The sequence below is a fragment of the Talpa occidentalis genome, unplaced genomic scaffold (assembly GCF_014898055.3).
Source record: "Talpa occidentalis isolate TD23 unplaced genomic scaffold, MPIMG_talOcc4v2.1 talOcc4.17, whole genome shotgun sequence".
Lineage (NCBI taxonomy): Eukaryota > Metazoa > Chordata > Mammalia > Eulipotyphla > Talpidae > Talpa > Talpa occidentalis.
In genome coordinates, this window is record NW_023601754.1 from 39,929,934 (window position 1) to 39,953,664 (window position 23,731).

General features: G+C 53.7%; 1 protein-coding gene across 1 annotated transcript in view; it reads left to right on the top strand.

The window, feature by feature from the left end:
- The window catches only part of SIPA1L3 (signal induced proliferation associated 1 like 3), a 184,316-nt gene that overhangs the window by 130,717 nt on the left and 29,868 nt on the right, over nucleotides 1-23,731 (top strand). The window contains exons 13-18 of the mRNA XM_054697137.1: nucleotides 48-322; nucleotides 4,210-4,461; nucleotides 5,214-5,351; nucleotides 14,509-14,636; nucleotides 18,879-18,997; nucleotides 21,002-21,429. Coding sequence (XP_054553112.1) covers nucleotides 48-322; nucleotides 4,210-4,461; nucleotides 5,214-5,351; nucleotides 14,509-14,636; nucleotides 18,879-18,997; nucleotides 21,002-21,429 — 1,340 coding nt within the window. The remainder of the gene's footprint in view (nucleotides 1-47; nucleotides 323-4,209; nucleotides 4,462-5,213; nucleotides 5,352-14,508; nucleotides 14,637-18,878; nucleotides 18,998-21,001; nucleotides 21,430-23,731) is intronic.

Here is a 23,731-nt window from a genome sequence, read left to right on the forward strand (position 1 = left end):
TTCAGAAGAGCACAGTTTCTCAGGCTAAACCCGCCCATTGCCTGCAGGTGATGACCAACGGCTGGGAGACAGTGGACATGACCCTGCGGCGGAACGGGCTAGGGCAGCTGGGCTTCCACGTCAAGTACGACGGCACTGTGGCCGAGGTGGAGGACTATGGGTTTGCCTGGCAGGCAGGCCTCCGGCAAGGCAGCCGGCTGGTGGAGATCTGCAAGGTGGCCGTGGTCACCCTGACCCATGACCAGATGATCGACCTGCTGCGCACCTCTGTCACCGTCAAGGTGGTCATCATCCCGCCCTTCGACGACGGCACGCCCCGGAGGTAAGGCAGGGGCCGGACTGGTCCCACACACACCCCCAACAAAGTCACCTGTACTGGGCCTTTCCTCAGTGGGAAGCAGGATGTGGACCCTGGGGGTGTCAGCCAACACCTCCAAGACTCAGCAGACACCACTCAGTGTCCACCACAACCCCTGAGGCAGCTTGATGACCCACGCTGTGTCAGAAGTAACTTGCCTGAGGACACATGTCCTTCTTTTGTCCAATACGTATTTGTTGAGTCCCTACCATGTGCCAACTCCACTTGACATGCTGGGCATTCAGTGGTGACAGAATGAAGGACCTGTCCCTGTGCACCAGAGGAAGAGACGGGGCAACTAAGCAGATAAATGACAAGCTCCCACAGTGACGAGATCTAAGAAGCAGGCCTGTGGCACCATAGCAACCGCCTATGGGCAGAGGCAGCCATATGGTTGTCCGGTCCAGCAGCCCCAGGCAGGGACCAGCTGCACACCAGAGTGCAGGTGTGTGTGGCCAGTTCCTGCAGCCCCGGGAGCCGCGTGGCTGGGGCAGTATGGGGTACCATCGGGAGCCGTAGGGACCCAGGGATGAGCTCGGATTTTATAGTAGGAATTCCGCATGGAGCTGGTTTCTCTTAGCGTTTTATTTTTCAGTAGAACATTTCAAACCTCTTAAAAGTACACTGAAACCCCGTCGCAGCATCTGATCAACATATGGCCGGTTTCCTCATTCTTTTTCCACCTCCAGGCCACCCCATCTTGAATTATTGGACATGATCCCAGACCTTGGAAAGTTATCTGTGCCCCGCAAGGACCTTCTACAAAGTGTTATTGCTCTTAAAATATTTAATAATAAGTCAGTATGAGCTCCCCCATCTCTCTTTAACTTTCTATTGTATCAGAGATTTTTTTTTTTTTTTAAAGATTGATTGATTGATTGATTGATTTATACAAGCACTGGGTACAGTCAGAAGCACGGGAGGGTGAGCGAATTCACCAGAGCCAGAGCTGGGAGCAGAACAGGCAGACTGACGAAGTACACTGCTGAGGGGAGCAGCGGGCGGCGGAAGAGGTCTGCGCGCCATGTGGGAGCCTCCTCCGGTGGCCGGGGAGCAGCCGGGGATCGAACCGGCGCCGCAGAGGCTGCGGGCAGCTTTGCAACCCAGCGCTCAACCGCTGCGCCACCGGGGAGGCCCTGTATCAGAGATTTTTAAAAGCAGTTATTTTATTAATCAGGAGCCTCCTATTGCATTTGGCTAATGAGTTGCTCCAGGCTCTTTCAATCTCTAAATTTTCCCTCCCTTCCTCTTTTTTCATTTTCCTTGCAATTTTGCAAAGAAACCAGGTCACCCGTCCTTAGAGTTTCCCACTTCCTGGATTTAGCTGCTGCCCCTCCCCACCTCCCCTTTAGATCCACCTCTGGCACATAAATTGAAGTTTGATGCAGCAGCATGATTAGATTCTGGTTAAATTTCTTCTTGTGGGAACAGGGGTACGGTGTCCCTCAGGAGTCACCATGTGTTTGGTTGTCCCTTGTGTGAGTGACACCAGGAGTGAGCCCCGGGGGGGGGGTCACACGAAGGCATCTGACCTGCTGTCATCCACCGGCCCCCAGCTTTCCGCCACTTGTGATGTCGCTGTCATTTCATCACAGGCCGCGACTGCATGTTCTAAGTTCCAGCATCCTTCCTCATCTATTGGCTGGAAGTCTTCTAGAAAGAACTCTCCTTCAGTTACTGTCTGGTTGCTCTGAGGTATAATTTATCCTGGGAAGGCAGGATAAATGTGGTACAGAACAATGAGTGGGTACCCTGGCAGCCTCCAGAGGTGACCAGAGAGAGTTTGCCCTGACATCCCAAGCACTGGGGACACACTGCTCAGACAAGAGTTGAGGCCTTGGCCCCGTGGAACTGATAAATGGCTTGGGAGACGCGAACAATACACGAGTAAGCCAACCAGATGGCTGCATATAAGGGCCGGGGGCCGTGGGGCAGAGCCGGAAGGCGGGCTCTGCAGCGGGGTTGCCTCGGTCGGACTCCCAGCTCTCCCTGAGTAACTGTGACCCCAGCAAGCAGTCCTACCTCCTGCACCTCGGTGTCTTCATTTGTAAAATGGGGACAATAATAGATCCTTCCCCAAAGGTAGTCATGAGGTTGGAGGTGAAACTTGTAAGGTGTTTGGCCTGTGGGGACCCTCTGGAGACACTTGAGATGCCCTTGTGAAGAAAATAAAAACATGACTTGGGGGGAAAGTCAGGAACCCAAGAAATCTACCCAGATTGACTCCCAAACACTGTACAGTGGGCCAGTGAGCACAGTGGTTCAAGTCGTGGGCTTTGGGATAAACTTACTCTATTTAAGTCCAGTTTTCACCTCTTCCTGGCTGTGTGACTTTGGACAGGTTACTTAATTCCTCTGTGCCTCTGGTTACTTAAGTATAATAAACATAAGGATTCTGGTTACCAGCAATGGAATCAACTCAAATATAGTGAAGCAAAGAGGACAGGATGAGGACATCTGGCAGACTTCGGCAGGACCCTCCCTACGCAGGAACTCAGACACCCTCATCAGAAATCTCTCCCTGTCTCCGTTTTGTGGTGCCACAATTCCCAGGCATCTCTCACCTCGTGGAGACCCACCCCTCCTTACAGCTCCAAACTTAGCTCTCCCAGCTCAGCAGGTCCAGTGAAATAGCTCTCCCCAGCAGTTCCAGAAGCAATTCCAGGGCTGAAGCTCGTCTCCGCCAGGCCCCCCCCCGAGCCTGTGACAGTGCTTTGCCTGTCGGTGTGTCCAGGGTGAGAGGAGCATCTGCTTGGCGAGGCTGGGTCACGTGTTCACACCAGAGCCAGGAAGCTGGAGCAGCCCCACCCTCAGCACCAGACCTGTTTTCAGGAGAAGGGGGTGTCCAGGTTGGGTGGCTGGAGTGGCAGCCATGCACTGGGGTGATGGTGGTACCACATCTCCACCCAGCCGGGCCCAGCCACCAGCTGTTAGACCTTTGCATTGTCATTTCTTGCCCAGTACCTTGTTGGGTATCTGCACCTACCAATCCAGAATCTGCTGGATGTCAGTGCTGACCCTCCTGCTGCTGAAGGTCATGGCGTGTTGGACCCGGTGCCGGAGCATGCCCTCCCGGCACCTTTGGATGAGTCAAAGTCTGGCCTAGACTCACAGCTCCAGCAAATCACTAGTCTCATTGGGCGGTTCTGAAAGTCCCTTGGACCTGGCTCTGGTGACCCAGGAGAGCCCTAGAAGGGGACTGGATGGGGCAGGATTGCTGCCCGGCCGCGGGCTCCTCCAAGTTCTGTTCCTGCGGCTATGGGGAGTAGGCTTGGTGAGCAGATCCCCATCCTGAGCTCCGCGCTGCATGTGCCAGCCAGGTCTGGGGGAGTCACAGGCCCTTCTGCATCTATTTCAAGGTTCTGGGTTTTATGGCTTTTTTTTTTTTTTTTTTTAATCACCCTGCAAAGTAGGTCACCTGCTCCTCTTCCAGCTGCCTTTGTGCTTCTTTGGAACAAGGCAGATACTATCCTTTGATTTTGAAGGCATTCGCTGCTCAGCCCCCAAGTACCTCCAAGGGAGGAGCCTAGCTAGTTCACAGAGGACACTGGCCAACTCGAGGCCCGGGTCAGAGAAGAGGAGAGGAAGGGAAATGGAGAGAGGGGTAGAGTAGAGCTAGAGGAGGTGGAAGTCAGAGCCCCCTGGACCCTGTCCTGGTTGAGACTGAGCTTGCAGGTAAGTTCATGTATTAACTTAAAGGGTGCCCATGTGGCCTTTGAAATGGCCTGTGTGGTTCAGTTGAGCCGGGAAGGCCCAGCCCTGCCTTAGGCGGCGGCGGGTCTCCCAGGCAGTAGGCAGTGTGCTGGTGGCTGGGGCCTTTCTGAGTTGAGCAACAAGGTTTCTCTTCCCAGGGGCTGGCCGGAGACCTATGACATGAATACCTCGGAGCCCAAGACCGAACCGGAGACCGTGACCCCCGGGGGCCGGCCCCCGTACCGCAGCAATGCTCCCTGGCAGTGGAGCGGGCCTGCGTCCCACAACTCTCTGCCAACCTCCAAGTGGGCTGTTCCCTCCACCCCCGGCCATGTCCAGTCCCTGAGCCGGCCCCCAAAGCAGGCCCCCATGGTCCCTTTCCGGGAGTCCCAGCCCCTGCACAGCAAGAGGTAAGGCCGCATCAAGGGGCACCTTGGCCCTCCATCCTTCTGCCTTTCATCCTTTTCTCTCTCCTTCACCCCTTTCAGCATCTCCCTCACTTCAGTCTTTCCCCTTTCCTTCTTGTCCTTAAGCCTCTTCCCCTTCCATCTCTCCTTCCCTTAAACTTGGTTATGAGCTGCCTGGAGAAGGACCCAGTGCTGGGGAGCTCAGTGTCTGAGGCTGGAAAACCACCATGCCCCGTATGATTAAAACTATGTATTTTTTAAAAGATCAAGGAATCGGTTGATCAGCACAAATGTTAGCATCACTTCCGGTGGGGGAGGGGCAGGGAAACGAGTGGAGAGGCCCAGGGGTGGGTGTGCGTTGCCACCCTCTTGGGCTGGGTGGTCATTTTAGGGAGTGTATTTTATTGTGATGACCTATCCTTAGAGGTATTCGTTGGAGTATATTAAATAATAAATATTTCCCAAAAATGAAGGACTCCATCCAGCAGAGGAACTTCTTGTCCCAGGAGCGGGCAAGCGTGTCTTCAGCAGCCTGTCAGGGCCGGAAGCTGAGGGCCGGCGCACAGTCGTGGGAGAGAAAGGACTCAGGCCAGCCTTGCTTTGTGCTGCCTTGGGCTCAGCTCTCTCTCCGCCCTGAGGGGAGGGGAGCAGATGGAGCAGATAGGATGTGGTTGAGCCTGAGGGCAAGGTCTGTCTGTCTGTCCTGTGGCAGGGGCCTTCTCACTCACTCCTGGCCACCTCTCATCTCTTTCCAGGCCTGTCAGCTTCCCCGAAACCCCTTACACAGCATCACCAGCAGGGGCCGACAAAGTCCCACCCTACCGGCAGCCTTCTGGGAGCTTCTCCACCCCGGGCTCAGCCACCTACGCAAGATACAAGCCATCCCCGGAAAGGTCAGAATCGCTTTACTCTTCTCAAATTAAGGAATCTGATGGGAGCTGGGAACGCTGGGCCCCAGGAAATGCACATACCCCCACGAATTTATTTGCCATTTTGTGGCTTTTCTGGCTGCGCACAGTTCACCCGAGGCCCTCCAGAAGGGTTGTCTGTGTCTCTTAAGATTTAGAGCCAGACTAGCCTAGTCAGAAATTCGGTTGCCATTTTCTTGACACCTGTCATACTTATTTGCGCAAGACCATCCCATAGCAGCTCATCTGAATCCCTCCGGCCCCGACTGCCAGACACTGGGCATCAGCATTACCCTGTTTTCATGGACTCTCAGGCTTCACTTCTGCCCCCGCTGGCTCCTTCTCCAGCCTGGCAGCCCAAGGGATCGCCCACCTCCTCCATGGCTCCCAGTGCCCTCAGGACAAGCCCTTGCTCTCCCACTGCCTTCAGCCCCAGTGCCCTGAGCCCGTCCTGCTCCTGGGTTCCTGTCTCAGGGCAGGCTCATCCCGGATGCCTCCCCTCCCCCTGCTGTGGTCCATCGGGTCTCCTGAGCATCTCTGCTCACACTCACACCTCCCAAGACCACCTGTCTGGGCTCCAGCCTCCTTGACTTCCTGGCCCGCCCTTGCTCAGCAGTTGGGGTTCTTTATCTGGCCTTGTCTGTCTTCTGCTCCAAACCCTGCCATGTGTCCCAGAACCTCGCTTCTTATCTATGGGCTGCCACAGCCCCACTCATGTCCCACACATCAGCTGCCAGCCACTCTCCTCATAGGCCATCTGCATGGCAGAGCCCTCCTCTGTTCTCCCTCCGCCTGGAGTCCTGCACGCTCTCTACTTCCATGCCCTGCTTCCTGCCACCTCCCTGGGCCCATTGTTGGACTCTGAGTCTGTGCTGTCAGCCTGGGAAAGCATACTTGATGGTTCATCTCCTGGTAGCCCCCATTCTGCCTTCACTTGCAAAAGCCTTCTGCGTGCCAGGCACCGGGATACTCCCTTCCCAGGGCTTTCTGCTGCCACCTCTGCTGACTGTGGTGGAAGGAAGGTCCGAGAAAGGATGTTCACTCTGATGAGCTCACCCACAGGCCTAGGCCTTGGAGGAAGGAGGTCTCAGCCCCAGAATTCTCAGCTGACTGCCCAGAGGAGGTGACATTTGAGCAAGGCTTTGAGAGATTAGTAAGAATTTGTCACAGAGGGAGAAAGTCATTCCAGACAAAGCACAGGCCACAGCTATGAATCAGCACATTGGTGTGGAGCACAGGAAGAGAGGGGAGACCTGAGCTGTGGGCACCTGGGCAGTAGCAGGGCTGAGGCTAGAAATAGCAGTTGGCACGTAGCCGTTAGTCAAGAACAGAGGTGGGAGCAGAGATGATGTTACTGATAACCTCCGGGAGCTTCTTTTTCCCCTTTATTATTATACAGGAAGCTGCAAAGACATGTAGAGGGAGATCAGTGAATCACCCAATCTCCCCAGTGTTAACGTGTTAACTGATAACATCAGCAAAGCCAGACATTGATGTTAATCCATAGAACTTAATTCAGAATTCACCAGTTGTGCATACATGTGTGTGTGCAGTTCTGTGCAGTCGTGTGTGTGGTTTTGTGCAACCACCACCACCAAGATACTCAGCTGGACCCGCTAAACTGCTGCCTCCTAACCCTTTGCAGCCACACCCCTCCCCTCCCTCGTCTCTCGCCTCTGGCAACCATTAATCTGTTCCACATCTACTTATTTATGATTTCTTGAATTTTGCATAAAGTGAGTCATACAGTGTCTGTCCTTTTTTGAGGTTGTCTTTTCACTCATCGTAATGTCCTTGGCATTTTATCCAAGCTGTTACATGGCTCAGTAGTGGATTCCTTTTTGTTGCTGAGTTGTGGTCCCTGGTATGGAGGTACCAACTTTGTTTAACGGCTCACCCATTGAAAGATATTTGTGCCGTTTCCAGTTTGGACTTTTACAAATATTCGTGCTCTAAACACTTGCGTAAAAATAAGTTTTTCTTCACATGGGATAAATGCCCAGGAATACAATTGCTTGCCAAGATAGGGAGCAACCTAAGTGTCTATTGATGGATGGATGGATGGATGGGTTAAAAAAAAGGTAGTGTAGACGTGTATGCAGTGGAATATTATTCAGCCGTCAAAACAATTCTACCATTCGTGACAACACGGATGAACCTAGAAGGCGTTATGCGAAGCAAAATGAATCTAACAAAGAAAGGCAAACACTGTATGATATTATTTATATGCAGAATCAAAAAAAAAAAAGGTGAACTTAAAGAAATACAGAGAGTGGTGGCCTAGGGGTTAAGTCTCAGCATTATCACCATTATGGCCTGAGTTCGATCCCCGGCCAGGTAGCTGACCCACATGGCACAGCAGACCTCACCTGTCTCTCCCAGTTCTTGTATGCAAAAATAAATAAATCTTTAAAAAAAAAAAATCAATGGAAAAAGAATACAGTTGCTTGTACACTTCTTGCTCTACAAGGAACGCCAGGCTCTCTTCCAGAGCCCCTGTGCCATCTTGCATTCCCTCCAACCATGTGTGCGTGACCCACTCTCCCCTCCTCGCCACCCTAAGGTGTGGCCACCAGATTTTGTTCCAGCTGTTCTGCAGGTGTGTAATAATCCCTCTGGGGGCTTTTAGCTGGCGTGTCTTTTGTGCCTGATGATGTCGAACATCTTCATGCTCATTTGCCGGCTGTGTGTGTCTTCAGTGAACCTTTTGTGCACATTTGAGCCCATTTTCTTAACAGATTCAATGTTTTTCAGTGTCACACAGTCCTTTGTCCTAAACCTGAAGTTCTCTGTCGGATGTGTGATTCACAATATTTTCTCCCATCTTTCGTTTGTCTTTTTATCTTAACACAGGACCGTTTGCATAATAAAAGTTTTTAATTTTTAACAAAAGTTTTTAATTCTGAGCAGGTCCAAATTATGATTTTCCTTGTACAAATCATGCTGTTGGTATAAAGTCTTAAGAATTTGGCCTGGGCCTCCCCTGTGGAGCAGCGGTTGAGCGCTGGGTTGCGAAGCTGCCCACGACCTCTGCGGCGCCGGTTCTATCCCCGGCTGCTCCCCGGCCACCGGAGGAGGGTCCCACATGGCGCGCAGACCTCTCCTGCCGCCCGCTGCTCCCCTCAGCAGTGTCCTTCGGTCCTTCTGCCTGCTCTGCTCCCTGCTCTGGCTCTGGTGAATTCTCTCACCCTCCCGCGCTTCTGACTGTACCCAGTGCATGCATAAATAAACAAACAAACAAACAAATAAATAAATACATGCCTCTTAAAAAAAAAAAAAAAAAAAGATTTTGGCCTAATCCTGGGTCCTGAAGATTTTCTTATATTTATTTTTTGCCTGGAAGTTTGCTTTTTTTTAAAGTGATTTTGGTTCTTTTTTTTTTTTAAGATTTATTTATTTATACAAAAACTAGGGTACAGGCCAGAGGCGCTGGAGGATGAGAGAATTCACCAGAGACAGAGCAGGGAGCAGAACAGGTAGACGACAGAAGACACTGCTGAGGGGAGCAGCGGGCAAGACAGGAAAGGTCTGCTGCGCCATGTAGGACTCTCCCTGGCCGGCCGGGAATTGAACCCAAGTTGCAGAGGCTGCGCGCAGCTTCACAGCGCGGTGCTCAACCTGCTTTGCCACCGGGGAGGCCCTGCCTGGAAGTTTTATTGTTTTACATTTTAAATTTACAGACATGATCCATTTTGAGTTAATATTTTTAGAGTTAATTTTCATATAAGGTGAGAGTATTTAGTATAGGTTTGAGGTTCTGTCTTTTGTCTGTGGATGTCCACCTTGCTCCAATGCCATTTATCGAAAAGAATTCATTTATTGAATTGCATTGGTTTTGCTACTGAAATCAATAATTTATTAGAAGGTGAATTTGATTGTGTGTATTTGTGTGGGTATATTTCTGGGTTCTCTAGTTTGTGCCATTACTCTATATGCATTGATCTCAGTGAGTGCTACAGGCAGTTACCCCATTTTTTTATGTATACAAGAACTGGGGTACAGGCCGGAGGTGGGGGGGAATGAGAGAATTCACCAGAGACAGTGGGGAACAGAACAGGCAGAGTGACTGAAATACACTGCTGAGGGGAGCAGCGGGCGAGACAGGAGAGGTCTGCTGTGCCATGTGGGTCAGCTCCCTGGCCAGGAATCGAACTCGTGCTGCAGTGGCTGTGGATAGCTTCACAGGTTGCATCGTAACCCCTTGTGCCACCTGGGAGGCCCTACTTACCCCATTTTACAGAAGTAAAGCTAAGGCTCAATGAGGTGACTCCACCTGACCAGGGTCACTTTTTCAGAAAGTCAGGATGGGGGCCCAGCCCTTTGTGATTGCACAGGGCTGACCCTGACCCCGGCACCGCCCTGCCTACCCAAAGGACTCTTCTTCCACATGGGGCAACATGCCTAGGGCCTGCCCTACAGTGACACTTGAGAACGGTGATTGTATCTCAGGCTCTCTGGCCTTGGCATGTAGAAAGCTCTGATCTTTTCCTTGCACCCGAGCTCTTCCCAGCCTTCCCCTCCCTTCCCAAAGCTCTGGCAGAGCCTGGCTCTGCTCTGTGGCCTACGTCTCAGCATTTTTTTAAAGATTTATTTAATTATGCAAACAAGAGCTGAGGTACAGGCCAGAGATGCGGGGGGGTGAGAGGATTCACCAGAGACAGAGCAGGGAACAGAACAGGCAGATTGACCGAAGTACACTGCTGAGGGGAGCAGTGGGCGAGTCAGGAGAGGTCTGCTGCAGCATGTGGGTTGCTCCCTGGCCAGCCAGGAGCGAACTCATGCTGCAGAGGCTGCAATTGCTTCATAGTGTGGTGCTTAACCCCTTGCACCACCAGGGAGGCCCCCGGTCTCAGCATTTTTTTAATCTCTAACAGCTGAGTTCTGTGTTTCCCAAAAAGGTTCCTAGCACACCTCATCCCCAAGCCCCCCAGAAGAAATGGCTTTCCCAGCCAGCACCAGCCTGCAGTAAGAGCCTGGGAGGTCAGGGCTGTCCATGGCCTGTTGCCTCAGCTCCTTTCCCTGTTCCTGCTGCACCACTGGACAGCATCCTGGACAGGTGCACTCGAGCCAGGCGTGCCAGCCCCTAGCCATGAGCATATCCCCCACAGGACCCCCATCTCCTGCTCTCTTCCAGAGACTGACCCTTGCTGAGGTCAGCAAGCTCCTAGGAACTCAAAAGCCCCATATACCTATGTAATGGCCCAGCTTAGATTTACAGAGCGATAAGATGGCCAGATGGCCTGCCACTTATCAGCTGTGAGAGTGTGGGCAAGTGACTTTACCTCTGCTCTTCCATTTGCTCATATGTTAAACGTCTGTCTCTGAGCAGTTTGCAAACACTCTGGAAGGGAAATCTATAGCACTTAGAGCTATGCCTGCACATAGTCCGTGCTCTGTGAGGGTTATGACTTACTGCTGTGCTGGCAGCAGGGGCACAGAGGCTAGTCCATGCAGTCCCTCTCCCCAGGAGTCTGCCGCCCTTATGTGTAAGATGAGCAGACCACCAGACCCCACACAGGGCATTAGGACAGGAGTGTGTGCCAGCTCGGCAAGTCCGCAGGGCTGGACTGGGCCTGGGGCTTTGGCTCCTGTGTCACCTGTTTTTCTCTGCCGACTCCATCCAGAGCGGCGCATCAATCGGTGGCATTTGGCTGCAAGTGACAGAAAACCTAACTCAAGAAAACGTGAAGCATTAGGGGAGTTACCATCACTCAGCAAGTCCAGATGCAGGGGGGCTCTGGAGCTGGTGGGTTCTGCAGGGACATCCTCTGGACTCTGGCTCCATATGGACCATGATGCTGCCGTGGCCCCAAACCAGACTGAGGGAAGAGCTTCTCTTTGTTTTTAAGAATAAAGGAACTGGGTCTCTTGCCCACCCCTAAGCCAGTCCTTGGTGAGATCATATTGGACCCCCATGACTGTCTTAATCTGCCATAAACCAGGGTTTACTTAAGTCACATGGCAAAGGGACAACTGCCAGAGCAGAATCTGGCACCCCCAACAGGGACAAAGAGGATGGTGGCTGTCAGGGTGGCAGCCGACAAATCATCCACCCACCCTGTTACCCATCACTGTAACTACCGCCCGCTGCCCCATCCATCAGTGCAGGCAACCGATAGAACAGGCTGGCGTGCGCCCCAGAGTAGGACTCCTCCCACGTCCACTTCCTGTGGCCGAGCAGGAACTCCTTAGGCCAACAGCCCGGCAGCCCACCCCTGCTGACCTTAGGACACCCGGTCAGTCACGATCTCCAGCTTCTGCCAGGAGACACCTGAAACTATAGCTAGTTAGTTCCTCACCAGCATCCCAAGCCCTTTATCTTTTAAGTGTTGTCCTCTCCCAGGAAAAGATAAGAGTGCTTTGAATTTTCTCAGTTGAGGTTGAAGATACTCTTGACCACCTCTTTGGGGGCATTTTTGCCCAGAGAGATGCACAGTGAGGTGCTGAGTCATCCTGATTTCCAATGCATGTGACCAGGATTTGACAGTAATCAAAACGATCCCAAATGGGATGTACTCAGCCCCCCAAAGAATGATCAGCTAGATCAGTGTGTGTTGGGTTAAGCAGAAGACCTGTAAGAATTTCAGGATAGAGTAAGTGTGGGCTGCCTTGACCGAGGGTAGTGGCTGGTGGTGAAAGGCGGTAATGTCCAGACAGTGTGTCTCCCAGACAGGCTTAGGGTTAGCTGTATGATACAGAAGATGGTGATTCAGACCAGAGAGTTTCTTTCTCCCACACTGGCAGGGCCCTGGGCTCCTCGCCAGTGCCTTGCCATCCTTAGCCTGTGACCTGCTGGTCTTAATCAGTGCTGGAGCTTTAGCCTTCAGGAGGCCATGCAGCAGAAGCACCCAGAGCTTGCTTCCAGAGCCTTCCTAGAACTCACATGCAGTGCTTTGATCTAATTGGCCAAAGGTAGGCCGGAGCCTGGGAAATGTAGTCTATTGATTGGACACTTGCTGCCTCTGATACGCTTGGGATTCTGGGCAGAAGCAGAGAGCAGATGCTGGGAAGCAGCCACCAGTGTCTGCCACCTCTGCCTTCCGCTCTGGCTGGCTGGCCCCAGTCATTGCTGACTGTTGCTGTTAGTACTCGAGAAACTGGAATAAGCACGTCAGCCCTTCAATTTCCAGCTGTAATGGAGCCACATTTATCAGGGAGGCTGCTAAGTCAGCCAGCAAAGTGAAGATCACTTATGCTCGTTATTGTTCTGGCTCAGTCTTCCTTTCCTGGACACACTAGAGGTCAGGCTCGGGAGGACAGGCATGACGTGTATTTTCTTGGCAGGTGAGTGGAAATGAGTTTCAGAAAGTCCAGTGCACCTCTGACAGGGCCCTCTGCTGCTTTGGTGGCCTTGAACTAGGGGGTTAGACTTGGTCTTTGCACAGACACCCTTATGCCGGACCAGCCGACCACTTGGAGAAGTCAATGAGCTCCTCTTGTGGATGTTGGGGGCACCACTTTCTCACGCCTCCAAATTGAAAGTATAGACACAAGCAGCCAAATGGGGAATTGCAATACCAGCTTTTTTATTCATGGAGGCTCGGTAGTTTCGCCAAAGTACAAGGCCTACATCAGTAGGGTTGCGCTGACTTGTCAGTAGACCAAGTATGGCTCAGATTTTGGAGGGGCTTGTATCTCATAGAAAAGGAAACTCAAGCAGGGCAGGCTCCAGGGAGATTAACCCCACATCTCAACATCATTATCGAGGGCTGACTCCTGCCCACTCCTCTCTACCCCTTGGTACTGGCTTTATCCTCAGGCTGGTAGCACGTGGTGTGAGCTCATGGTGTGAGAAGCAGCTCATGGTGTGAGAACCGGACCCAGCAACACCTGGCTGGAGAAGGCCATTTTTCCTCATCCTCTCTCTTAGAAGCCCGGAGATATTTCCCAGAAGCCCCCAGCAGATGCCCCCATTCCGGTCAGGTCATGGTGGGGAATGAAAGTCAGAAAATCTCAGTGACTGAATCCACAGACTCTTGCTTCCCGCCCCCTCTGCAGTTGTGCTGGTCGGCAGCAGACCTCTCAGGACCGAGGCTGCCTCCGCAGCCAACATCTCCAGGTCACTTCCTGCACAGTCATTGGCACACCCAGGTGCCCAGCCCTGCATGGTCAATCACACAGGCCAGGAAGTGCTGTCCTGCCATGCACGCGCTTGCCGGGTAGAGAGCCAGGAGTACTTACAGGAGTCTGAACACATCCATGCATGTCTCTTTAGTCACATCATGTCCTCTGCCTGTCCCCGCACTGACCCCAGGCAGGGCAGAGGTTTCTGTCAGGACGGGCTTGGATCTTGAGTGGATTGGGGTGGTGCCCTCGGGACTCAGTGCAGGTATAGAGAATATTCTGCCATTTGCCCGTGGCTGTGCAGAGCCAACCTCCAGGAGGACCTCTGGAATAGAACTTTGCTGTCTCATCCACTCGACAGCCTTGTGAGGTTTTCAGAAGGAAACACTGCACCTGAGATTGGGGAGCACAAGCCTGGCTGTGGTCACACCGCTTCTCCCTGTGGCACCTTCCTCCAACAGGGACACCCGCAGAGGTCACCCCTTGTCACAACTTGCCTGTGATGCATGGCAACCTCTGGCTAGGCTCTGGGCACAGCCCCACGTTCAGTCCCGCCAAGAAGGACCAATCGTGAGCACCTCCTGACAACTAGGGAAACTGAGGCTCAGGGCTAGAAAGCTGGGTAAGAGGCAGTGGTGAGGTTTGAACCCCAACTTACCAGGCTCCAGGCCTCCTGTACCCACAAATGCTCCCTTATCCTACTTTGTTCTACCAGAAACAGGGAGCCCAAGGTAGGCACGGGGGAGTTGCTGACAACAGCTCACCCCATTCCTCAACTACTGAGGACCCCCACAAGGAGCTAAGGGTAGAACCATCAGTTCAAGTGACTTCTGCCCGCTCCTTCCTTGAGGACCCCGCCTCTCAGGGTGCTCCCTGCCACTGCCAGCTCCCTGGCATGCTTCCCAGGCGAGCTCATCTCTGACCCTGAGTTAATAGCAGGCTTACTCATCTCGCCTTCCTCTCTGCCCTCCACCGAGCCTCTGCATTTAAAACCCACCCGTGAGCGACACTCAGGCTCAGGTGGTTCTGGACACGGCAGCCCCTCACACTGTGCTTGTCTCCTCTCGCTGCCCTGCAGGTATGCGGCTGCCCCACACCCACTGCTGTCTTTTGATCCCCACTTCGGCCTGGATGGAACCTCCAGCGGCGACTCCTCCTCAGGCGGCCTGACCAGCCAGGAGAGCACCATGGAGCGCCAGAAGCCAGGTAGGGCCCCCACACTGTTTCCAGATGACAGATGACATCCTCCACCAGTCAGCATGGAGGAGGCTGTGGGCCCCCCATTAGATTAGAGGACTCACCCCAGAGAGTCATGGGCACCAGGGAGCCGAATCCGGGTCTGTCCAGACAGGGCCTCCACTGGTGGTGGCTGCTGGCACCTGACCTAGGACAGACCAGGCCGGGCTATAGAGGTGGTGCCCACAGGGGAAGTAGCTGAAAAGGGTAAGAAGTGGTGCTCTTGGGGCGCAAAGCCTGCTGCGCTGTGAGGCTCTTCATCACACGAGCCCTGCGTGGTTTTTGGCTGTTGCGCACACAGAAGAAACACGGAGAACGGAGCCCACAAGCATTCGACTTAATAACAGATCACAAGGTGAACTGTGTAGCTAGTCTCCTCAGAGTCCTCCAGATTCCCCAGTCAGTCCCCCCAAAAAACGCCACCCCTGTCCTGCTGCTCACAGCCCAACTTCATGTCGCCCGGTTGGAATCCCTCCTTGGTGGCAGCAGACTCACCCGGATGCTGGTGTGTGCGTCTGGCTTCCATTTCTCTGTGTCACATTTGTGGGTGCCCCCATGACGGCACGTCGCACGGCAGTTTCTGAGCGGCACTCCACCGTGCGCGTGCCCCAAACTGTGTCACCCCATCCTGGTGTTGACGCACAGGGTGTCCCCAGCTTGGGACTGTGCAGAACATGCTGCTGCGGATGTCCTTGTCCATGCTTCCCAGAGAGCTTATGCTCGCGCTCTGCAGGCTGCACACCTAGCACATGCATGGCATCATAGGGAGCTGCCAGACCAGCTCCCGGGTGACTGCCGGCCCCTCCCCGGGATGTAGCAACAAGCTGCAGTTGCTCCATCTCCTCCCGGCCTCCTCACTTTAGCCATAGTAGCTGCCCATGGTGGGATCACATTGTGTTTCAATCTGCCTCCTGATGCCTGATGAGATGGGGCATCTGCTCATCTGTTTACTTTACTGCCACCAGGAGCCCCCATTTGGGTGTCACAATTACTAACCACGGGCTTGTACTGCTTAGGTGAATGTTCTCAGTACAGTTTCACGTAACATGCCTGTAGCTCCTTCATGTCTGAGATTCCCCCAGATGAATGGAGGGGTGGGGTGAGCAGTCAAAAGAAAGAAAATCAGTGAAGCGTCAGACCACTTACCTTGGAGAGAGAAGACATGGCGATGGCTCTTAGGGAATGTTCCAGAATTTCCAGGCAACTGGAAGGGGTGGGGCGGTGACCAGGGTGGCACATCACCAGCTCCCCTAGACACTGGGGTAAGGAGGGGGTTGTGTCCCTGGGATTAGCAGCCTGGAGCATCCCTTGGCACCCAAACCTCTGACTCCCTTAAACCTGGGAAAATAGTTGGACGTCAGGCAAGTGGGTCGCCCTCCTGACCTTGTCCCCTCTGCTGCCTCAAGGTCCCGCAGACAGTTTGTTGCTCTCTCGCACATTTGACCCTGCCTGTGGCTGCCTGCAGTCTTGTCAGTTTTGCTCCAAGACACATTTGGGTCTTCCTTGCCCCTCCCAGCTCAGGGAAAGAGAAGGCGTGTTGCTTGGAGCGTCTGTTACACTACAGTGTAAAATGGGAAGAAATTTTTCTACAGTCACCAGGTGTCGCGGGAACTCACCGCTGCCTTTCCCTTCTCGCCTCTGTCCACACCTCCGCTGCCACCCTGAGCTTGCCTCCCTCATTTTCTTGGGACTTTGTACTAACACCCACCGGTCCCCTGGGAGATAACCAGCCCCGGCCGGCCGGCCACATCGCTACAGGAAGCCAAGTCTGAGGCCATCATATCCAGCCTTAGCCACCACTTTAATCATCAGCGACTCCCACTTCTCTGTCTCTGGCCTGGCCCTTTCTCCCTGACTTCAGAACTCATGTATGTGGCTGCTTACGGCGCCTCGCAGGTGCCTGTGGGTGAGGCCTGATTCCAATCCCAGCCCCAAGCTATCTGTTTTCTGGGCCTTGAATATATTCTAGATTCATAAATATGCCCTGATTTGTGTGGGGGGTTCTCCAGAGGTAGAGGAGGTGACAAGGCGACCTGCCTTTTTGCTTCTTCATATCCATGGTTCCCAGGGGACAGCCACAGGGACAGCTGTGACACCTGTTACTGCCTGCAGCCAGACTGCTCTGCTGTGGCCCTGAGCGTCCTGCCCACCCCAACCCTGGGAGAACGGGGGCCGCCCTGGAGGCAGCAGTGTGGTTCTAAGCTCAGCCTCCCTCAGGCCTAGTAGGAAGTTCCGACTCGTTGTGGCCTTGACAGTGACTTCAGGTGTCTCAGCCTCAGGTCCCTTCTCCACAGTGGATGTTCTGAGTATCTCTCCTTTCGTGGCAGCTTGGGGGTCCAATGAGGTGATGCTGGCACAGCCATCATTAGAAGGTCCCGCTTATCAAGTTCTTGCTGTGCTGTCCATGGCTGCCATTGATGTTGGGGAGGCGCAGGGGAGAGAATGCAGGGATTGAGGGTTCAGGCCCAGAGCCCGTGCTGGCTGTGTGACCTTGGGCCAGTTCCTTGACCTCTCTGAGTCGTGCTGGCCTTCATCTGTTAGAAATGTTTTTTTGTTTTTTTTTTTTTTGGTTTTTTTTTAAATTTTCTAGAGGCATGTCTTATTTATTTATTTATTTATTTGTTATTTGTTTGTTTGGTTTATACATGCACTGGGTACAGTCAGAAGCGCGGGAGGGTGAGAGAATTCACCAGAGCCAGAGCGGGGAGCAGAGCAGGCAGAAGGACCGAAGTACACTGCTGAGGGGAGCAGCGGGCGGCAGGAGAGGTCTGCGCGCCATGTGGGACCCTCCCCTGGCGGCCGGGGAGCAGCCGGGGATCGAACCGGCTGCAGAGGCTGCAGACAGCTTCGCAACCCAGCGCTCAACCGCTGCGCCACCGGGGAGGCCCTGTTAGAAATGTTACTGAGGGCGACGTGTTATTGGGAGGTTCAGCAGGGGAACGCTACAGAGCGTTGGGAGTAGCACCCAACTCAGAACCTGTATGTCATTACCATTCATTTAATTATTTTAAATAATTTTAGGTAAATTATTTAGGATCCACAGGGATCCTCAGTTCATGCGTTTTAACTAAACGTCCTCCTGGATGCTTCGATTTTATCTTATGGTCAGATGCTCAGGTCTGATGCCTTGACTAGCCTTGGGAGTTGAGACTGACTCACACCCACACCACCCATCACGTTTGCAAACCTGCTTCACCTATGAACCACCAATTCTACTTGTAGAACTCTTTCCCAAAAAGCCAGCAAAACACTGCTATAAAGACAAAAACGGAAGTGGCCTGAGTGTCCGTCAGTAGGAAACTGGCTGAGTAGCTGATGTCCAGTCACATAGTAAAATGCTATGCTGCTCTTATAAGAACGAGACGACTTTATTTATTTTTTTAAAGATTTATTTATGCATACAGGAGCTGGGGTATAGGCCAGAGGTGTGGGGGGTGAGAGGATTCACCAGCGACAGAGTGGGGAACAGAACAGGCAGACTGATGACATACACTGCTGAGGGGAGCAGCGGGCAAGACAGGAGAGGTCTGCTGTGCCATATGGGTTTCTTCCTGGCCGGCCGGGGATCGAACTCGTGCTGCAGAGGCTGCGGACTGCTTCATAGTGTGGTGCTTAACCCCTTGCGCCACCAGGGAGGCCCAAAAACAAGACGACTTTACACTCAGTTATCTGAAGATGTGTTATGAAATTAGGGTGTAGGGACACTGTAAAGGAAAAACCAAGTCATCGGTCAGGGTTGATGTGATCCCATTTTCCTTTAACAAAAACGTGAGGTACATTTAACCTGCAAGGGATTGCTACTAAAGAACTCTGCTCACCAGTGAGATACAAAGCAGTCAGTCCCGTAGCAAAATGGGCAAAGGATAGGAACGATTAACTCACCTAATAGAAAACCCAAATGGTGAAGAAAACCCAATAGAAAACCCAATGAGGGTGAAGCTGTGCTCTGCACCCTTTGGAATGACAATGGAGGGGTGTCCCTGAACCCTCTGAAGCAGAAATGGTGCCTGCCTGTTTGTAAGTGCTCGGTGAACATTCCCATACTGAGTTTGTTGTATCCTGAGACGTTAGTGGAAGGGGTCATGGCCCCACATGAGCTGAGAGGGCCAGTGATGGAGGGGTAGGACCGTCAAACCCTAGTTAGGGCCAGGTGGGCTGGGGCCAGCGCCTGAATCACCTCTAACGGCCAGTGTGTCTCCTGTCTTCCTGCAGAGCCTCTGTGGCATGTGCCCGCCCAGGCCCGGCTCTCGGCCATGGCTGCGAGCGGCGGGAGCAAGCATGCCTCCAGGCAGGACGCAGCAGGCAAGGATTCCCCCAACCGACATTCCAAAGTGAGTCTGGGCCCCACCTGACTGCTGCGGGTGGGGCGACCTCATCTGGGTGTGGGCCTCCAAGCACACGCACGCACACGTGAGCGCACCCTCCACCTCTGCCACCTTCCGCCCTGGTGGAGCGGCCTGGTCTGGAGTCAGAGCCGGCCCCGTGCACAGCCTGCTGCAGCCCTCCCCGGCCATGCCACCACCTCCTGCTTGAGTGGCAGCTTCCTCTTTATTACGTCAGGCATGGGAGGTCATCAGCTCAGCTGCTCTTGACAAAAATACCGCAGCCTGGGAGGCTTTACAAACAGTATCCGCTCACCTCTCAGAGTTCTAGAAGCTGGGAAGTCCAAGATCAAGTTGCAGGAGATTCAGTAACTGGTGAAGGCCCACTTCCCACTTCATAGACAGCCTTACGTCTGTGGTAGAAGGGGAGAAGGCGCATTCAGGGGTCTCTAAGAACACTTTGTGTATGTGTTTATACACACGCGCACACACACACATAGATTTTATATTGCCATTCTTGAGGCAATGTGGTGTCCTCTCCCCACAGAAGCATATTTCCACCTCGTAACAATTCAGCACAGATCTTTAGTGAGCACTTCTCACATGATGATTCAGGAATCAGGCCCCCTCCCTCTGTGGCTCTGCAATCCGGGTCCTATTCCCTGAAGGCCTTGGGGCCCTCTGCTGGGTCGCTGCCTTTTCTCCAGCAGGTGGGGATGGGAGGGATGTGAGGACCACTTGGGAAATTTTCGTAGCCTAGGCGTGGAAAGGGCATCCATCACTCCACTCCCATTGCCTTGGCCAGGACTCTGTCACGTGGCCACACCTAACCACAGGGGAAGGTGGGAAATGTGGTTCTGGGTGCCCAGGAGGTGGTGATAGCTTTGGTGAGCTCTTGGCATTCATTCATCTTGTGGGCGTTTGATGAGCACTTACAACATGCCAGGCCTTGGAACCTCAGTGATAAAGAGGATAAACAAGCCCCTGTCCTCACAAAGCTGACATCCCAGAGGGGGCAGCAAACCCTAAACAGAAAAACATACATTAATAACACCAGGAACTGATCCTTGCTGGGAAAGAAAACCAGAGCAGTTGGGGGGAAGGAGAGTGTCAAGCTCTATTCCTTAGGGTGAGGAACAGGCGACCTTCGAGGAGCTGAAAGCTTACGTGAAGCTTCTTCATGGCTTTTACGGTGAGCCCTGAAAAGAGCAGAGGGAAAAGCTTTGTAGACAGCAGGAACAGCAAATGCAAAGGCCCTGAGGTGCAGGTGTGCCTGGAATACTCAGACAGGAAGGAGGCCAACGTGGCTGGGGCAGATTGATCAAGGATGGAGGAGAGGAATTTAGAGATGAGAACAGTCACATCGGCCCTCGTGGGCTGTGGTGAGGCCCCTCACGGTACAAACCCTGAGTGAGGGAGAGCCACAGGAGGATTCTAAGCAGGGAAGGCCTGTGCCTCTGCCTGCATGCAGGGAATAAACTTGGGGTGCAGGTGGTGAGCAGACAGGAGTAGGAAGAGCAGAGAGGACTCTGTGGTGACCCAGCAGGACCAGGGTGTCATGGAGGGAGGAAAGGTGCCAGATCCAGGATCTGTTTTGAAGATGCAGGCAACAGGATTTGCTCTTTGACTAGATAAGGGGTGAGGGCAACAGCAGGGCCCAGGGATTAGGGCAAATGACAACTGTAAGGCTAGAAACACCATTAAGGAGATGGGGGAGGGGATTCAGGAGGGAGACCAGGGGCCCAATTTAGACACGGGGAGCTGGAGGGTGGGGGGCACTTAGGTACACAGTGACCCTCGTCTCACCAAGCAACCTCATGGCATGGGGTGATTATCAGCCCCATTTTACAGAAGTAGAAACTGAGGATCTGGAAATTAAATCAGTGGCCCCTTAGTGGGGGAGCCAGAGAGAAAGCTCTCTGGCCTGGGGTTCAGACTCCGGTAGATGGAGGACCCAGAGAGAGAAGGGAAGCTCTGTCTGGCGTCTCGGCGAACCCTTCTCTTTCCTTCCAGGGAGAACCCCAGTACTCCAGTCATTCCAGCAGCAACACCCTGTCGAGCAACGCGTCCAGCAGCCATAGCGACGATCGCTGGTTCGACCCCCTGGACCCGCTGGAGCCAGAGCCAGACCCCCTCTCCAAGGGCGGCTCCAGCGACAGCGGCATCGACACCACCCTCTACACCTCCAGCCCCAGCTGCTTGTCTCTGGCCAAGACTCCTCGGCCCGCCAAGCCACACAAGCCCCCCGGAAGCATGGGACTTTGTGGGGGTGGCCGCGAGGCGGCTGGGAGGCCCCACCACACGGACAGGCGGAGGGAAGTCTCGCCCGCCCCTGCGGTTGCTGGCCAGAGCAAGGGCTATCGGCCGAAGCTGTACTCCTCAGGCTCCAGCACCCCAACCGGCCTGGCCGGGGGCAGCCGCGACCCACCAAGGCAGCCCAGGTAAGGCTCTGCACCTAGCGGGGCCCTTCAGGGGGTCCTGACCATCAGCGTCCCCCGCAGCCCTCGTTCTGTTTTTCCGTCCCATGGTCCTGAGAGTGGGGTTCCTCTCCCCAGAAATACATTCACATTTGAACCTGCTTGCACAGTAGTTGCTTCCAGAGCTGGGAGGCCCCTGGGCCAACCCCTCCTGCCCAGCTAGAGGAGAGAAGCCCGAGGCTGGCTCATCTGCCTGTGGTCTGCTCTCTCCCTCTGTCTTGCTTTTTTCATCTTTTGCTTTCTGGAGGCCGTCACAGGCTGTGTATCTGTTAGGAGTACCTTTGGATGGAGAGGACAGGAAACCTGACCCAAAAAACAGAGAGAAGCGTGGGAGTTCCCTGACGGGAGGAACGAGCAGGCTGGTGCCGCAGCTCAGGGAGCACCTCTAGGCCTTGGCACCCTCTTCCTTCTCCAAGCTGCCTGCAGCTTCCTAGTCTCCAGATGCGTGTGGTGGGCCCGGGAGGCGTGGGGCAGAGAACAGAGGGGAGGGGCGCAGCATCTTCCTATGGAGGCAGTCGGTGCTTTCCCAGAACCCCCTTCAGCAGGGGGTGTCACGCGACCATCCCAGCTGCAAGGACATCTAGGCGATCAGTTTAGCCTTCCAGCCTCCACAGTAAAGGGCAGTGGACCCCAGACTGTCCCCTGGGGGGCTGTTCAACACAGATGGCTGGATGCGCCCAGGGTTTCCAATTCAGCAGGTCAGAGCAGCACCTGAGAACAAGCATGTTTAAAAGCTCCTATAGCAGATACCGACACTGCTGGTCCCAGGACCGTATTTCCAGAACCAGTGGTAGAGAGGCAGCAGGGGAGGCAGTGAGAAGGAACGGGCATCGAGAAGCCAGCGTGGGAGTCTGGGCTGCAGCACTTGGCAACAGGAAGGAAGCCGAGGCCACCTCCTCATGTAGGGGCAAACATTCTGTTCTGCTGTCACAGGGCTGGGCCCCAACCCTGGGGCCCCAAAGGAGGCCCTGCAGATGTCTGCCCTCCCCAGTTAGACCCCTGAGTTTACAGTCTGCCTCCCTCCCCTGACCAGCCTTAGCTAGGGGCGCCCTGCTCAAGCCCCCTCAGGCATCAGCTTTCCTGTGACTCCCGGATGCCATTGCCAGCTCTAGAACCCACAGCATCTGTACACACAGGACACACGCACCCAGACACCAGGACCTCCACCACAGAGGGCTGTGCCCACGTCTTCACAGAAATATCTATGTCAAAAGGTGAAGCAGAAGTTTCCCTGACAAAGTGCCCCGCGTTCGGTCTAGTCTATCTGCTTGAAGTGTGTCAGTGCGCGCGACTCCTCCTCGGAGGCTCTCATGACTTAGCAGTGGGCTGCAGCTCTCTGCAGGTTGGAAGCTGGTGCATCTGAGAGCGCCCAAGTGCCACTGCTCCCCTCTCCATGAGGCAGGGAGCCCAGAAAAGTGAAGGTGGAGAGAGAATGTGTCCCAGTGGCTTGGGTCTGTCCCAGCCCCCCTTCTTAAGCTTTTGAACTCACGACTCTTTCAAGCAGCTTCTTCATTCATCCATTTCACTCACAGATACTCCGGGGGATTTGGTGTGTCCCAGACAGCATAGTGGGGGCTGAGAGAAATCACGTTGTGGGTGAGGCCCCAGCCCTCGGCTCAGCCACTGGTTGAGAGAGACAAGAGTCAGATCGTCCCGGAGAGAGATGTCCAGGGTGCTGCGAGTCTGCCCACGGGGGCTGGTCTCGGCTGTCGGAGGCCCTGTGCCAGGCATATGCCCGCATCAGAAACCCCTATCAGAAACTCCAGGAGCAGCAGGGTTTTGGAATCTGTCCTAAAGACAGTCGTGCTGGGGAGGAGACTGTGGCTGAGGCAGGGGGGTGGGTATAAAATTACCCTGTGTCTGAGAGAGGGATTTGCTGAACCCAGAAATGAAGGGGATAAAATGGGAGAGGAACCCGCTACAAAGAGGGCCCTGCAGTTGGGAGCTTTAATTTGCATACAGACAATTGATGCTAATTGCAAATCATTCTTATCTACTCATTAAAGCTGCTTCCTGAAGTTTTCTCCTAGGCAACCAAGCTTTAGTGTAGAACAGCATTTCCCAAAATGGGGTGCTTGAGGTGATTTGGGTGGTATGGGGAGGAAAATGTTTTATTTTAAATGGATATATGTTGGCTTTAATGAGTATTAGTAAGCGTTACCAGCCCTTCCCCTGATTTTCTAGATACTGTCCTGGACAAGTTAAGGGAAATTCAGTGAGTTGATTTTTAAAGAAACATGTTCCTGGTGGATGAATGTGAATTGGA